This window comes from Nyctereutes procyonoides, unplaced genomic scaffold (assembly GCF_905146905.1).
Source record: "Nyctereutes procyonoides isolate TBG_1078 unplaced genomic scaffold, NYPRO_anot_genome, whole genome shotgun sequence".
In the NCBI taxonomy this organism is placed as follows: domain Eukaryota; kingdom Metazoa; phylum Chordata; class Mammalia; order Carnivora; family Canidae; genus Nyctereutes; species Nyctereutes procyonoides.
The window spans coordinates 16,340,781-16,356,645 of record NW_026575030.1 but is presented as its reverse complement, the minus strand read 5'-3'; the positions used below and the strand labels follow the sequence as shown (position 1 = coordinate 16,356,645).

General features: G+C 59.0%; 1 protein-coding gene across 2 annotated transcripts in view; it reads left to right on the top strand.

Annotated features, from left to right (window-relative positions):
* Window positions 1–767: 767 nt before the first annotated feature.
* HS6ST1 (heparan sulfate 6-O-sulfotransferase 1) overlaps window positions 768–15,865 on the top strand; it is a 41,636-nt gene continuing 26,538 nt past the window's right edge. The window contains exons 1-2 of one of the 2 annotated variants that reach the window (XM_055316439.1): window positions 768–1,352; window positions 1,553–1,636. In XM_055316439.1, the coding sequence (XP_055172414.1) occupies window positions 820–1,352; window positions 1,553–1,636 (617 nt within the window). In that variant the 5' untranslated portion in view covers window positions 768–819. The remainder of the gene's footprint in view (window positions 1,353–1,552; window positions 1,637–15,865) is intronic. The other variant, XM_055316440.1, reaches the window with a different exon arrangement.

The following is a 15,865-nucleotide window of genomic DNA, read 5'->3' as shown; positions in this document are numbered from 1 at the left end:
GCAGCCAAGCCCTTCGCATTCGCAACTCGCGAGCGCCCGGCGTGCGGGGCCGGGGCTTTCCGGTCGGGAAGCGCGGGAGGGAGGGTCGCGTTCGCCGCGGGGCCTGGGGGAGGGGCTGGGGCGCCGGCGCGGCTGGGCCTCCCGTCGTCCCCGCTGTCGGGCGGGAACCAGGCGCCGGCGGTGTGGCAGCCCTCGGAGCGCTCCGGCCGCGGCCGCACACCCGGATCCCGGCGCCCAGCCCCGGCCCGGGGCCCCCAGCCCGGGCTCCGCGAGCTCGCTGGGGCGGGGGGGGGGAGGGGGGGAGGTGGAGCCGAGGACCCGCGCGGGCGGCGACGGCAAGAGGCGCGGCGGGGGCGGGCCGGGGGCGGGCCGGGGCGGGCCGGGGCGGGGCGGCGGCGGACTGCGGAGACGCGGCGGCGCGCGGGGCGGCGCAGAGCGTGGTCGGCGCAGCGCGGCGCGGGGCGGAGTGGCGGGCGGCCGGCCCGAGCGGTGCGGGCGGGGGCCGGGCGGGGGCCGGGCGGGGGCCGGGGTCGGGGCCGGGCCTGGGCGGGAGCGGAGCGGAGCCGAGCGCCGGGTCGGCCCGGGGAGCCGGAGCGGGTCCGGGCGGGCGGGCGGGGGAGCAGCCATGGCGCCGCGCAGGGCCGGGGCCCGGTCGGCTGCGGGCGGCCTGGGCGACGAGTAGCCGGGCCGGGCCGGGCCGGAGCGCGGGCGGCGGCGGCGGCGGAGGCGGAGGAGGAGGAGGAGGAGGAGGAGGCTGCGCCCCCGCGCCCCCGCGCCCCCGCGCCCCGCGCCCGCCCGGGCCGCCGGCGATGGTGACACATGCGGCGGCGGCGCGGCGGCGGCGGCGGCAGGACCATGGTTGAGCGCGCCAGCAAGTTCGTGCTGGTGGTGGCGGGGTCGGCGTGCTTCATGCTCATCCTTTACCAGTACGCGGGCCCGGGGCTGAGCCTGGGCGCCCCCGGCGGCCGCGCGCCGCCCGACGACCTGGACCTGTTCCCCACGCCCGACCCGCACTACGAGAAGAAGTACTACTTCCCGGTGCGCGAGCTGGAGCGCTCGCTGCGCTTCGACATGAAGGGCGACGACGTGATCGTGTTCCTGCACATCCAGAAGACCGGCGGCACCACCTTCGGCCGCCACCTCGTGCAGAACGTGCGCCTCGAGGTGCCCTGCGACTGCCGGCCCGGCCAGAAGAAGTGCACCTGCTACCGGCCCAACCGCCGCGAGACCTGGCTCTTCTCCCGCTTCTCCACGGGCTGGAGCTGCGGGCTGCACGCCGACTGGACCGAGCTCACCAACTGCGTGCCCGGCGTGCTGGACCGCCGCGACCCCGCCGCGCTGCGCACGCCCAGGTGAGCTGCCGCCGGGCCCGCCCCTCGCTCCTCTGCTCTCCTTCCCCCGGGGCGCAGGTGCCGCCGCCCCAGCGGCGGGTCCGGGCCAGCCCTGTGTCGCCGGCGGGAAGGAAGGCGGGAAGGAAGGCGGGAAGGCGGGCGCTGCGGCGTGTGTAGCCCCCAGGGGCGTTCGCTTACCCGAGGCGGCTCTCGCTCCCCAGGCGAAGCGAGGGAAGAGAAGCGTCTACCCGCACCTGCGAGGCCCGCGGCCGGCCTGGGAAGAGCTGGGGAGGAGCTGCCTGCAGGTCGGTGCAGGTGGAACAAAGGCCTGAGTGTGACCTGCGGGCGGGGAGGAGGCAGTGCTGCCCGCCCTCGCCCGCCCGCTGGGCCACAAGCGGCTGCAGGCTCCCTCTGGAAGAGCAGCAGAAACCGACCAACCCCTAAAAGCAGGAGGGTGCTGAGTCAGGGGCGCCCACTCAGACACTTCCTTCGGGAGCCCCCCGTGTCTGTGGAGTGTGGAGGCACAGGGCTGACCTGCAGTGTCGGGGGCAGTTCTCCCGGGAAGGACTCTAGCCACAGCCTCAGAGGGCAGGCCCGGTTTCCAGTGCTTAAAATACCCATTCTTCCCCTCCTGTTGGTCTTGGAGCCCTGAGGGCCTTCTCCCTGTGATGTCTGGGCTGGGAGGGGCCGGGAGTGAGGTCTTCTTGCCCGTTTTTTTTTTGTTGTTGTTGTTGTTGTTGTTTGTTTATCTACCAGATTTGTTTTAGGACTGCACCTACCGACAGGCAGGGCCAGGGAGCATCTGTGAGCTGTGTAGTTGTGTCTGTTGGCACCCTTCTGGGTCAAGAGGCTGCACGGGGTCTCTGGTGTGTTGACTCGGGGATAAAGCTTGAGTATCTGCCCAGTTCACAGTTAAACGTTTTCTGTGGATTGCTGTCCTGCTCAGTTCTTCAGTCCTTTTCTTGTGGTCTGTCCCGGGGCTGTCCGGAAACTAGGGCCCCAGAGCTATGGGCAGAGGTCACCTGACTCCCCCTTGGCTGCCCCATCCCCTGCCCACCTCCCACACACACACACACCCCCTTGGCAGCTCATAGCCTGAGAGGTAATGTTCCAGGGCTCTTACAGCCCCCTGGTAACACAGCTACCACCCCAAAGCCCTTGAAGCCTTGCTGCTTGCTTGCTCTGCATGGCTGCACTTTCCTGGGGTAGCACCCACCTCCTACCCCTTTGCCACTGTGGTCCAGCCACTCTGCTAGACTGAGCCAGTTCTGGGCTTTGTAGCTGCTGGCCCACCAGGGCTGTGGTCCCCCAGAACTGGGCACTGACCAGCTCAAATAGGCCCAGATGGGCACCTCCCTGCCTACGAGGGGGTGGGGGTAGGCACCATCCTGTCTGCCAGAGGGAATTAGCACAGGAGAACCCCAGAGGGCACAGTGTGCAGAACTCTCTCCGGGGCTGCCAAGACCAGGACACTCTTCCTGTAGCCCATCTCCTGAGGCTGCTTCCCTTTGGCTTACCGGGATGAAGGGCCCTGATCTCCCTTCTCTGGAGTTCATCCACCAGAGCAGGAGGCCCAGCCACACTTACAGACGAGAGCTGGGGGGCCAAGCCCTGGGGACCCGGCCTGCAGGTGCTACACCAGAGAGGCCCAGCACCCCCTCCCCTGGGTGGCTATGTGTAGCAAGAATAGAAAATGCCGTGCCTAGTCAGCCGGATGCCTCTGCTGCGGTGGGCTGCCAGCCCCTCCGCCTGGAGGTTGCTGAGCTCAGCAGCATGCAGGCTGGGTGGAGGAGGGGTTTCCAGGGTCCTCGGGAGGCCTTCCCTCTCTGGTCCACTTTGGGAGTGAGCCATGCCAAAAGACAGATGACAGAGCTTCATCTCTTGTGCCGCTTCCCCCCCCCCACCCCCTTTGTTTGTCTTCCAAGCGCTAGGTAGATTGCTTTTTTAAAGAGCTTCCCTGAGAGGTCAGGGTAATCTTGGCTTTGTGTGTTTTTAAGCTCTCTGACTGAGCGTTCCCCTAGTCTGGGACTGGACCGGGGTGCTTTGTAGGTCAGGATGCAGTTCTCCCACCTGCCCCAGGGACCTGGCACCTCTCTGGATGAATATTGTCAGTGCCCAGATTCCATGGAAAGCCTGGTTTCCGGGCTCTAAATGTCACCCTCGCCTTCCTTCCAACAGACCAGGGCCCATTCCCCACCCCCAACCCACCCCGGCCCTGTGGGCTCTGGAGTACTGCCTGGCTGGGTAACTGAGGAAGGGATGGGCCTAGCTCTGAGACCCACCCTGACAAGCCCCTGGGGGCCTGGGCCTAGGGTGAGGACCCTTCCTTCCTCCTTGGTCCCCAGAGCCCAGCATGTTGCAGGCATGAGGAGCGCTTCTAGAAACTCCACCAAGCCCCTCCCAGCTCCTGGTGCTAGTATCTGCAATATATGGGGGCCTAGGGGAGGTGGGCCTTGTGACTTAGTGGAGCAGGGTTTTCCACAGCACCAAGATCTCACCAGCATATGGCATCATCAGCCTGGGGGGTTCTAAGCTGGGCAGGTGTTGAGGTAACAGACTTGAGAGTGAGGAGATGTATCTTCCTGGAATACAGTCTGCAACTTCTAGCAGTGTTAGTACTCCTGAGTTGAAAGAAAGAAGATGTGTGTGAGCAAAGCATCAGTAGGCCCCTCTTAGGCTGATGTCCACTGCAGGGGCTGCCGCACCTGCTAGGATCAGCCAGGGCGCTTGAAAGGCCCCCAGGAAGGACTGACTTGGAGTAGTGAGGCTGCCCAGAGGCAGCAGGCAGGTGGCCAGCCAAGGGCCACTTTGGTTAGTGTCTCTGCACCCCATGTCACTTCATGGAGTCAGAACGATACTCCCTAACAGCCGGGATGCCTCTCATTTCTCTCCCCATCTACCTAAAGGCGACGGAGAAGGAGAAACAGTCAGGGTTTGGCCTGGGTTGCCCTGGCCAGGGCAGGCCAAGTTGTTGTAGGCTTCATTTGGAGTCACCAAGGGCATTTGGGTTCCCATATGGCTTCCAGGCCACCTCCATGGGGTTCAGGACTCTCCCAGACCCTCTCTGCAGCAAGGCCCCTAGGAGCCCCTGATGATGTTGCTGTGTAAGAGCACTAGCATCAATGGCCTGTACCCTCTCAGTCCCCAGCCTCGTTCTGGTCACATACCCTCCGCTATGCTGCGGTCCTGTGTTCCAAAAATCTGCCAGTGCTCTCAGCTGAGCCTTTGCTACCTTCTGCCCCAGCGTGCTGTCCTCTCCTCCCAATCCTCTCCTGGCTCCCCGTCTCCCTTCAGCCTTAGCTCTGCTACCCCTTCCTCCAGGAAGCCTTCCCTGGCAACACTACTGCCTTAGATGCCCTCAGCCACACTTCATCTGCCATCCTGGCATGTCCACAGCATGTTGGCACTGGCCGGATGCTGAGTGGGTACTGCCCACTTGTTGGCTCCGAGATTGTTCTCTTCCTGATGCCGCACGCTCTGGGAGCTGTGTCCCTCCGTGAGTCCTCTAGTGAATGAAGTTCAGAGTCCCCCTTGAGTGCAGTGCTGCTCCCAGAGGGCCTCAGGGGCCCCTCAGTGGGTCCAGCCAGGTTGGTCAGACTTAAGATTGGGGCATTGCTGAAACAGTTTTTTCTGCGGCATGCAGGAAGAACTTCAGTTTGCCTTCACAATTCCTTTCTTCCACGTGGTCAGGGGACAAAACCCACATTTGCCTGCAGTGGGGCAGATGTTACCTAGAGCATGTGACTGTAACCCATGAATGGGGGCCCAGACAACCTATGGGACTTGGTTGGAGTGTCACTATGGCCTGAATCACCTAGGGAAACCTTGCGTGGAGATGAGGGGAATCTGAGGTCAAGATGTTCAGAATTAGGTTTTCGTTCATAACCAGAACCAAAAACATCTTTTTAGGCAAATGCACAAGAAGACAAACTTTTCAATAGCTGCTGACAATTATTTTAAATGGTGTTCTGTCTCGTGAAATTATCTCCATAACTCAGATTTTCTTTCCAGCACCCGGGACTTGCAAGACCGAGTCCTGTGCTTCCAGGCCCCTCGCTTATAAAATGTGGGGCCATGCAGTGTGGGCTGGACCACTGTGCTGTTGGGGGCTGGCTCTGAGCTGGGGACTGTGGGCTCCAGGGTCAGAAAACCTTTCCCAGGGGGCACAGCTCCTACCCTCCTACCCAGGGGCCTGTGAGGCCCCTGGTCTTTTTCTTTCTTTCTCAGTTCGAGGTGTGAAAGATTTGGCTGCTGTCCTTGGGGAGTAGCAGGCTGTCAGTGTGGAGGTCTGGCTTTGTCATCCTCAAGGGACCCCGAGTCTTTGGAGTCTTTTTCTTTCACGTTTCATCCTTCTATTGTTGTTGTTGTTGTTGTAATGATTATGTGATAATTGGTAGGAAAACATAAAAGAGAAAAGAAAACTCAGTGTATTCCTCACACATGCTTTTTTTTTTTTTACTGTAATTGAAACTATAATATAAATTTTCCATAAACATTGTTCTTTCTTATTAAAAACTTAATATTTTAGTAGCTGCAGACAACCCCCCTCTGGGTGCATTGTTAGTTCTGCTCTGTTGTTGAGCTTGGAGATTTCCAGGCTCTGGCTCCTGTGAGTGATGCTGTAGTGGATGTGCTTGTATGTAAATATTCTGTGGAGCTCTCATTTCCTTTGGAAGTTCCTAGGAATGGAATTTCCGAGTTGAAAGGTCTCAAGGTTCAAATACCATCAGTATGGGTGTGAAGTTACTTTTTGGAGAGTCTGCAACTGTGTTGCCACATGTGCTGAGTGCAGCTTCAACAGCACCCTTGTTGGGATGAAATATCCTTGTGGATTTGAAGAGTTTACTTTGCTCAGCAGAATGTGTCTGTGGTTTTTATCACAAAGTCCTGCTTGGTGCATGTACCCTCAGGGGTGGTCTAAACCTCAAGGGTCTTGGGAGGAGATGTGCCCAGTCACCCAAAGTACCTGCTCATCTGATCACAGATACCTGCTTTTTGGCCCTGCCCAGAGAGCCCGGTGCAGCTCTGTCACTTGGGGTCTGTAGGAATGGGGTAGCAGACTATGAAGACCCAGATCTGAGGAAACCAGGGTCCCAGAGGGAAGTACAGAAAAGAGGCTGGCTCCCGTCTCCCCCCAAGTACTCAGTAGGTATTTGGAATGGGTAATTGGCTCTCATTTGGCCCCACCACCCCAACAAGGCAGGTGTGTGATGATTGTCCCCATTTTCCACATAAGGAGGTCAAGACCCAGCAATGTTGGGGAACTTGCAGAGACCTTAAGCCTAGAGAGGAGCTGTACTGAGATGTGTGTCCTGAAGCCCATGTGCCCCCCAGCCCTCTGCTGTGCCCTCCCTGCCCTGCCCCAGCCAGGAAGACTGTGGGTGAGGACAATAGCCAAGCATTCGGTCACACCAGCCAGGCTCGGCGCATGCAGCTTCCAAGACCCTGGGCAGACACAGGCAATTTCACACGCAGACCCGCATCATCGCCTAACTGGAAAACATATGGCTGTCTTCACCCGCGTAGCAGTAAGGTGGGAACGGGCCGCATCCTCTTGGCTCTGGCACGGCTGCACCAGGCAAGCTTTGCCGATGGCATCAGAGGTGCTGGAGCCAACTGGCCGATGCCCCCCACTGCCACTCCCATGGGACCGGGTCGCTCCCAGATGGTCCTGGGGGGCTGCAGCTACCTGCCCAACCCTGGCCCAGTTGGAGGGGTGGCATGATTTAGGCCAGGACACATTTCAGCTGGTCTGTGGAGAGTGTGAGAAACGGGAAGGGCACTCAGGCTCTCTCCTGAGAAGATGCTTTCTGAGTGCTTCTCAGCAATTATTTATAACCATGTAGATACTTCTCATTGGCAACCCTGCTCTCCTTTGCCTTGAGGCCTGTGCCTCAGCCTCCCTTGCCAGCACTCACAGATGAGGAGATGTGTTTGCAGGAAAGTTTTGGTCTCTCCAGACTCTTGTTCTTGCCTCTTCCAGAACACCATTGGCTCTTTTTCTTCCTATCAAGTTTTTGCTCTCTGCTTGGGTTGTCAGGGCCCCTGGGGTGAGGTGCTATCCCAGCGAGAAAAATACAGAAAGAGGCCTAGGCGCTGGTGTCCAGTCTGCCCCCGAATGTAGGTCCGTCACCTTCCGGCTGTGGGACCTGTGGTCTGATTTCTCTGTTCCTCCCTAGTAAAGTGCCCCCTTCCTGGTGTGGCTGTGTCCCAAGTCCCTAGCTTACAGGGCTTGTGATTCTAGAAGTGTGGCATGCACATACCCACACATCAGAGAGTTACCACACTGATCCCAGGCTGCCCACCTTGCAAGATTTAGAGGATGTTAGGATCAGCCAGGTGGGTGGTGAGTGCAGGTTAGCCTGCCACTGAAGACCACACACATCCTACCCCAGCCTGGGCCAGGGGCTTGTTTTCCTTGATGGGGGAGCAGAAACGAGGCAGGCAGCCCTTCTCTCCCACTGTTGCCGGCTGCCCCAACCAGGCTGGGTGCTAGGAGCTCTGCTTGGGAGGCACAGCCCCCCCCGCCCCACACACACACACACACCAGGCCAGCTGGCAGCTCTTCCTGCAATGCTATCTTCTTCCACCTCTCTTGAAGCTTCCTCCAGGGTGCCTGGACTACTTGGAGGCCCCATGCCCACCCCAGCTCCTTCGTTCACTTAACCAACCATCCTGGGTCTCGGCCCTCTGTTCACCAGGGTACACCAAGGTCTACAAGGCCATTGCAAAAGCCCCTGGGTCCTCCCCAGTTAGACGGGGCTCTGGGATGCCAGTGGAGGATGGAGACACATGGGACTCGACCCTTGATTCCTTCCAGAAGGCATGGGCAGCAGCTCGAGGCCTCCACAAGGAATCAAAGGAGGAGAGAGGAGCCCTCCAGGCAGCCTCTCCCACCATCAGTGAAGAAGTCCGCGGGAGAGCAACAACAGCGGGTGGCCAGGGTGACAGCAGAGCAGGGGTCAGGGTAGGCTTGGGACTGGACCAGCTGGGTTGAATCCTGGTTCTGCCGCTCACAGGCACTGTGCCTGGTACTGGAGACTCTCTTATAAGAGGCCACAGTGCATCCCCTCTCTGTGAACAGGGAAGGGCCCTTCGGCCAGCTAGGCACTTGGCACCTGTCCCAGTCAGCTTGGGGACTGGCAGGGGGGCTTCCTTACAGCACCCATAGTCTAGGTAGCTAGGGTCTCATTATCTGGGACATCCACCCAGCATCACTGGCCTTCGATACGACCATCCAAGACGTGCTGTGCTTCAGCCATAGGGGTCTTCTGCTCACCCCAGGCTGTGTTATTGGGGACCACTCTGTTCTGTTCCTTTCTGTGCTTGCTCCCTGGATTTTGAGAAAGCCCCTAGGCCATGCTCACCTTCCACAGACGTGGATCGCTGTGATGTGGCAGGCTTGTTTGTGTTCACTTGCTGGTCGTCATCTGTGCTGCCGGTCCCTCTGTCCTCGCTGCAGGCTAAGAGTTTACCACAGGGGCACAAGGAAGCCTGCTGTGGCTCCCGCCTGCCACCCACCTCCCTCACCACTATGTGTTTTGTGGATTTCGGCACCCTCTTTTTCCCTTGCTTTGTCCCAAGAGCAGACTCGGTGACAGCGTCCAGGCCTGGCCATCCCTGCTTTTGTGTGTCCCTGTGAGTGGGCTGGAGGGCAGGTGGTCCATCCTCAGCCCTACTGGATGTGACCAGTGCTCTCCAGACTGGCTCCTCAGACTCCCAGCACCATGCCTGAGGCCTGTAGCACACTGTCCTCTCTGCCAGGCCAGCAGCTGTGAGGCAGATGCTGCAGTCTTAACTGCCTGTCCCTGTGACCAGTGGGACAGGCATGCTAGCATGTGGTTACCACCACCACTGAGGTTTCCTCCCCACCACCTACCTGTTAGCGTTTTCAGCCCTGAGGGGTGGGATGTCTTCTTCGTGTCTCTTACTACGAGGTTCTGTGGTGGTGTGCTTGCCAGGCCTCTCCTCCCTACGGTCCTTCTGCGCCACATGTTGTCATAAGCATTTGGTCTACTGAGGCCTGCACCAGCTGATGGCACCAAGTGCAGAGGCAGGGGACGGAGGGCAGTGTACCTGCTGACTGCTGAGCCCCTCTGGTAACCCCCGTGGTGGGAGCTCAGCCAGAGGCCCGGAAGACTGAGGAGATGGACAGATGGCCAACTAACCAGCCATCCTTCCAGCAGTGGGGATACTCCCAGGGCCTTCCTTGGAAGCCCTCAGCAACACCCAGGGCAGCCACTGCATGAGCCCACCCCAGAAGGCCAAACAAGTACATGAGCCTCCTGCCGGGCATCTCCCACCCACAGATCCTGCTTGTTGGGGTCCCTGTGAGATTTGATGGGGAAAAGGATCCTGCAGTCAAAACCAGAGGCTGGAACCCACTGCTCCAAAGTCCCAGGAGCCTCCTTCCCACTGGATGGAAATCTAGGCAGGGCTTAGCCTCCGGGCTGGTGCCTGGTCCCTGTTTGCTGCACCAACATAGGGCTGTGGCTGGGCCTCAGAACATACATCACCCACCCTCAGCCCCACGTGACCCCAGCCCCATATGTGCAGCGTTTGCTTCTAGACCACATCCCCAGTTGGCCTGGGGGGAGTGGCCCATAAATCATCATCCATCTGAGAATTAGCTCCTGCCATCATAGGCCTGGCTCGTGGGGCCCCAGGAACAAACTCAGACAGTGGGTGAGCATCTCCTCTTTGAGTTAGGAGCTTTAAAGCATCACCTGTAAATATTTACTTTTCTGGAGCATTGGTGTCCTTGGGAGAGGAGGACCAGCAAACCTTGAGTTTTACATTTGCATCACGGAAGCTAGACGGGGGTGAGGGGGGTTGTCTTGGAGTAGTGAGGCCAGATGGAGTTGTCTCTGCAATGTGGCCCCCATTCCCCACCAGGAAAACTTTGCACCAGCAGGAGAAGGTCCTCCAGCCAGACTGCAGCTAACGGAGGGAGGCTTGGGGACGATGCTGTCATGTGAAGTGAGGTTGCTGTGCCACATGCACCCTGCTTACAGGGTATGCGCTGTGCTGGGGAGCAGGATGACAAGCAGGTGTTCTCACCTGGAAGGCACAGGCCAAGAGCCTGTGACTTGTACCAACTGCCACACTCACTGCCAGGCCCTCCTTCCTTATACCTGTTAGATAAGAAAACCAGGGCTCCGGGAGCCTAAGTAACTTGTCACCCAAGATCACAGCTGGCAGAGATGAGATTCACACGCAGCTGTGTGGCTCCAGGGTTTCCTGTTAAGCCCTCCCCAAGGTCCCCATCTGGAAGGGGAGAGCCAGGCATCTCCTGGGCACACTGCCTGCCATGGTGAAGTTAACGTGACTGTTGCAAAGATGAGCTTTCCCAGGAGCCCAAGGTGGTACAGTGGGGAGCAAGGGCAGGTGGGACAGAGCAAGGCAGTGCAGATGGCCTCCTGGGGGAATTTGGAGGTGTCAAATGTCCCCTGCAAGAAGAGGCACTGCCCAGGTGGGCACAAAGCCGGGGAGTAAGTGGGCCCTGTGTCTAAGCCAAGACCTTAGCTGCCCAGTCCCGAACCCTAGCCACAGCCCTCCGTCCTGTCCAGCACACTGCAGCGCTCCAGGGCCACTCACCCCAAAGAGGAGCGACCACAGCTCCAGGCACAGGCCCCTCCTCCTCGCCTCTGTTCCCTTGTGGTAGGCAGGTGGGCAGGCAGGTCTAGGCAGCTTGTTTTACTCATACAAGTCCAGACAGAGGGCTGCTTGTTGGCCAACCGTCTGAACCCTGGAAGTTCAGGGCCTACCGACTCCTGCTTTATTCCATTCAACATAGTCAAGAAGCCCAGTCCCATCAGGGGAAGTTCATTCCTTCGCTTGCCTAGAAGCTAGGCTGACAGTGTGCCCAGTGGAAAACACCCTTTTTTTCAAGTAAAAGGTGGTCATGTTTTAGCGAGGTAGATGAGAGGAAGGTGGTGGGATTGATGTGGGGATGCTCCAGAGCAGGAGCAGACCCTGTCCTCAGGCAGGTGAGTGGAAAGGGAACCCAGTGGGCATCAGGCAGGCACAAAATGCTCAACCAGGCCTGCAGAATCCTGGGATATGAGAGCATTGCTTAAGAGGCCTTGGTACCCTGATCTGTCCTTCTGGCTCACTCCACAGCATGGGCCCTCTCCCTTCCTAGAGCCCTCAATCTGCCTATCTGAGGCCAGCAGCCAGGGCCTTGGGCTCTGTCACATACCACCATGTTCGTCTGGAGGATGGGCACTGTCCATGGGGCCCAGGCTGAACCACAGAGCAGTTCTGCATTTGGCAGGGGCTCCCCACAGACCAAAGAACCCCACCTGGCTGGGGACGTGGGCCTTACTAGGCGAGACAAGGTTAAGGGCTCCTGTGATCCCTCTCACCCCCCGCCCCATTCTCTGCTTGCTCCAACCTGACCCCTGCGTTTCTGGCCACTGTCCATCCACCGGCCAGGCCAGAGGCAGTGAGGTGCCACTAAGCAGAGAGGTCTGGTCCTCGGACTCCAGACAGGGCTGACATATGTGGCCCTTCCCTTGTGCCACAAGTGGGGCAGCTGGGTTGGGGATGGCACAGCAGCCCAGCCAGCCTCCCGGGGAACAGGGACCTGTCCATCAAGCCATCATGTGAGCTGTTCCGGGTCATTTCCAGAGGAAATGCTCCTGGGAGGATCAGTGGGTTACCAGAGAGCCGAGGGGTGATGGCCTGCAGCTACCTGTGGCCGGGTGTTTCAAGTCTGAGCTCTGGCCAGGCCACACCACCACCTGGCATAGGATCCTGACCCTGCAGGCCAGCAGCTATTGCCTGCAGAGTAACAGGAAATCCCAGCTTTAAGCAGCCTGGGCTTTGTGCGTGGAACCTCGCAAGTTGTTTTATTTGCTCAACAGTTTTTTTTCCTGAACCCTTGTTCTGTGCAGTCTCGGAGGGGCACCGCCGACAGATCATGGTCCCTGCCTTTCCTTGCCAGGGCTGCACAGCTATGTCTGGACTGGGTGCCCAGCTGTGCCTGACAGGCAGGCAGCCCCAAAGCAAGAGAGTCCGGGGGGTTTCAGCAGCAGGCACATCCCATGGCTTACACTGTCAGCTTCCTCTAGTCCGCAGAGGCAGGGTCTTGACCCCCTTAGGTGGCGTATCTGCTATCCATCTGCCAGACCAGAGGCAGGTTTTCTCCAAGTAATACTAGTCAGGGTCTTTTCACATCTTGCTCTGGCTTTAATCTGGATGCACCCTGGACCCCCACTCCCCTGCTGGGGACTCGGCACTGACCTGCAGGGACCAATGGGCCTACTGACAGGCACTGTCCCAGGTCACTGTGATGTGTTGCTTCCACTGTTCTCACAGTGGGGAGGCAGAGTCTCAAGAGTCCAAGCGACCTGCCAAAGGTCACAAGCTTAGCACACCAAGCACTTGAACTCAAGTCCTGGAGTCCCATCTGGGCCCTAACCACACCCATGGCTGTAGCTGCTTGGCAGCTGTCATTCTAGAGCCAGTCCTAAGAAGAGGTAGTCAGCGTGGGCTCTGGTCCTGCTCCCAAGTTGCATCCCCTTGCGGAGGACAGACACTTGAAGGAATGCACCCAGCCTCCTGGGCAGGGTTAGGTGTCCCCCATAGCTAACCTGGTCCATCTCACAAGCGGCAAAGAGGAAGCACAAGGCTATGGAAAATGTTGTGGTAGACCTAGAAGCTATGGTTTAAATATTTATCTTCAGAGTTTTTTCCTGGAACAGTAGTACATGCTATAGCTGAGGATGTGGCCATAGAGTCACGGGCCTGGGAGCGGGCCTTCTTCCCTTGGTATGCCTCTCTGGGCCCGTCAGCAGCACCAGCGGAGGGTGCAGGGCCTGGCTGAAAGCCTCCACACTGTGGCCACGCAGTGTGCAGCAAGGGGTTAGGAAGGCTGGCAGCCTTCCCCGTTCCCAACGCTGACAGGTTTCCAGGTGCCAGCAGGTGTTCCTAAGGGATGAGATTGGCTTTGTGGCTCAGACTGCAATGTTCTCTGATTGATTGGGGCTTGACTTTATTCAGGGAGAGGATCCACTGGGCATCAAGGAGGGCCTGGCCCTCTGTGCTCCCTTGCCCTCAGGCCAAGCTGGGACCCAAGTGTATCTGGCTGGAGAGGCAGAGGCCAGCAGCACTGCTCATCAGCTGCCAACCATGTAGGCTGGGTAAACAGGCCATTCCGACCAGCTGAGCTCCAAGGACACCCAGCCATTGCTTCCATAAGTACTAGAGGATCCAGTGGGTGGGCCCTCCGGCCTCACACAGGCACACACGTGTCCCTGAGGTCGGGAGAAGCATATTCACTCCATCCTCAGCACAGATTATATGTGCAGCCGGCAGCGTGGGTCTCTGCTGGGCTCCTAGCTCCCTCCCACCCTCATGCCTGCACACACAGCATCCAGGATAGGAGGTAACAGGCACCTGCTCCTGCAGCAGGGGCCATGGCCTCTCCTGAACCAACCACATGTCATGGCTCCTTCTCCAGTCTGAAGGCCCTTCTGTGATTGCTGCTGAGTGTCACTGCCAACCATGGGCCATCCTCTGCCTCACAGAGGAGCAGCCTCAGCCCGGGGCAGGATTCATGTGGGCCTAGGGGGAGAGGAAGGGGAGAGGCTGGAGGGCTCCCAGGGCTGACCATAGGCTGCACAAGGCACCCACACGCTCACACAGCCCCGCAGCTGCACACCCACACACATGCTCCTCACAGTAGCCTGAGCGCTGGAGCCAGCAATGACTCAGAAACATTCAGGAACAAGAATTCCTTCTTTCCCTACAAGTGGTGGGACTTTGGGATGTTCCCTTCGTCCTCTTTAGAGCTGAGCAATTTTCCACTTGGTGGTTGAGCCACCCCTCTACCCCCACCCCTCGGAACAGCTGGGACTTTAAGGAAGTGTCTTTTCAAGGAAGATTTGCTGTTGTTGCAGAGCAGTGGAGGGGCAGCCTGGAGCCAAGGTGGGCCACCCCTCAAGTCCCCTGCCTGGACAGGAAGGTGGAGGGAGGCTTTGTCAGGGGTCAAAGACCAGGCTTCTCAGACAGCTGGACCTTGGGGCTCCCTTCCACTTTCCTGCCCTCCCTAGGAGAAGGGGCTCTGGCTAATGACAGTGACAGCCATCCTTGTTTCTTAGGCAGGCATGATGGGTGGGGTACCCTGGGTGCTCTCTTTGGCTGCCATCACATGGTCCTCACCACACCTGAGACATGGTGGTTGTGCTCCCACGGCAAGGACCCCAGGCTGGGATGGGGTAAGGGACTATGCTCCCCTTACTGCCTGGGGCTCATCCCTGGGGTGGCCTCCAGGAGTGACAGTGGAGGCCCCTGGCACTGAGCATGTATGTGGCTGTGGGGCCGACCGCATGGGTGACTGCCAGGCAGGAAGCCCCACTCCAGTCATGGAGCCTACCCTGTGCACCTGCACCAGCCTCCTTCCCCTCCCCGCCTCCAGGTGTCTCTCAGGCCTACTTAAAGAGACAAATACAAACAGGTGATTGGACAGATAGGTGGATCTGGAGGCCCAGCTGCCTCTCCCTTCCTCGCTGGAAGAAGGGGAGCAGGGGTGACTAGGGACAGGCTTGGGACAGAGCTGTAGACCTCTAGCTACAGGAGCTGCTCACCTGCTGGCCTAGAAGCCCCAGAGACCCCTCACACCACCAGCCCCCAGGTGGACTTGCCCAGTACCCTCACATACATGCTGCCTCCCAGGTAGACACACAACCCCATAGCCCCTGGGCCTGGCCTGTGGCATTGGGAAAGGCCCTGCAGTAAGGCCAGTGTAGGGAGGTGAGTGGCCCTCCATCTACTCCACACTGCCCTATCCCCGCCAGATTCCAGCAGGGTAGTGGCCTGTGTCCTGGACAGCAGTGTCCAATTATCAACCACAATGTCAGCCTAGGGAGCTGAGGGACTTAGGGGGCCGCTGAGGTGGGTTGGACACCAGGGCCCAAGCTTGCTGACCCAGGAGATTTCCTGTGTAATCTTGTCTCCACCAGCCCTGCCCTTGATACATGCCTTGTGTGCCTGTGATTCTGAGCAGAAATTCAGAGTCACAATCTGTTGGGGGTCCCTGGAAATGTTCCCCATTTTGCAAAAGGTGCAGAAGGAGTTTGCTGCATAAAGTTGGCAGAGAGGGCCATAACTCACCCAGACCAGGGCCTGACATCTGCTCTCCTGGCCTGGGCCTCAGAAGAGAAACCTGATGTTTGTCAGACGGGAGCAGGGGCCAGTGGACCCCAGCCCTGAGATCCCTGCAGCCTTCTTCCTGCTGGGGGCTGGTGTTTTGGTGCCTGGCAGATGGACAGCATTTGCAGGGCTGAGAGTGGGTGAGGGGCCAAGAGCCTCTTTCCACCATGATTCACATGTGTCCTCACCCTTTGCTGAGGACCTAGCACAGGTTAGGCCATGACCTTCAGAGACGGAGCTCTCTTAAGCCCCACTGTGCTCCTCACCAATGTGTGCTCTGTCTGCACCTCAGTTTCCTCCTCTGTCAAATGGGATGGGGTGGACAGTGCAGCCTGCTTCAGTGCCTGGAACCCAGGGGAAGGGTCATGGATGAAAGG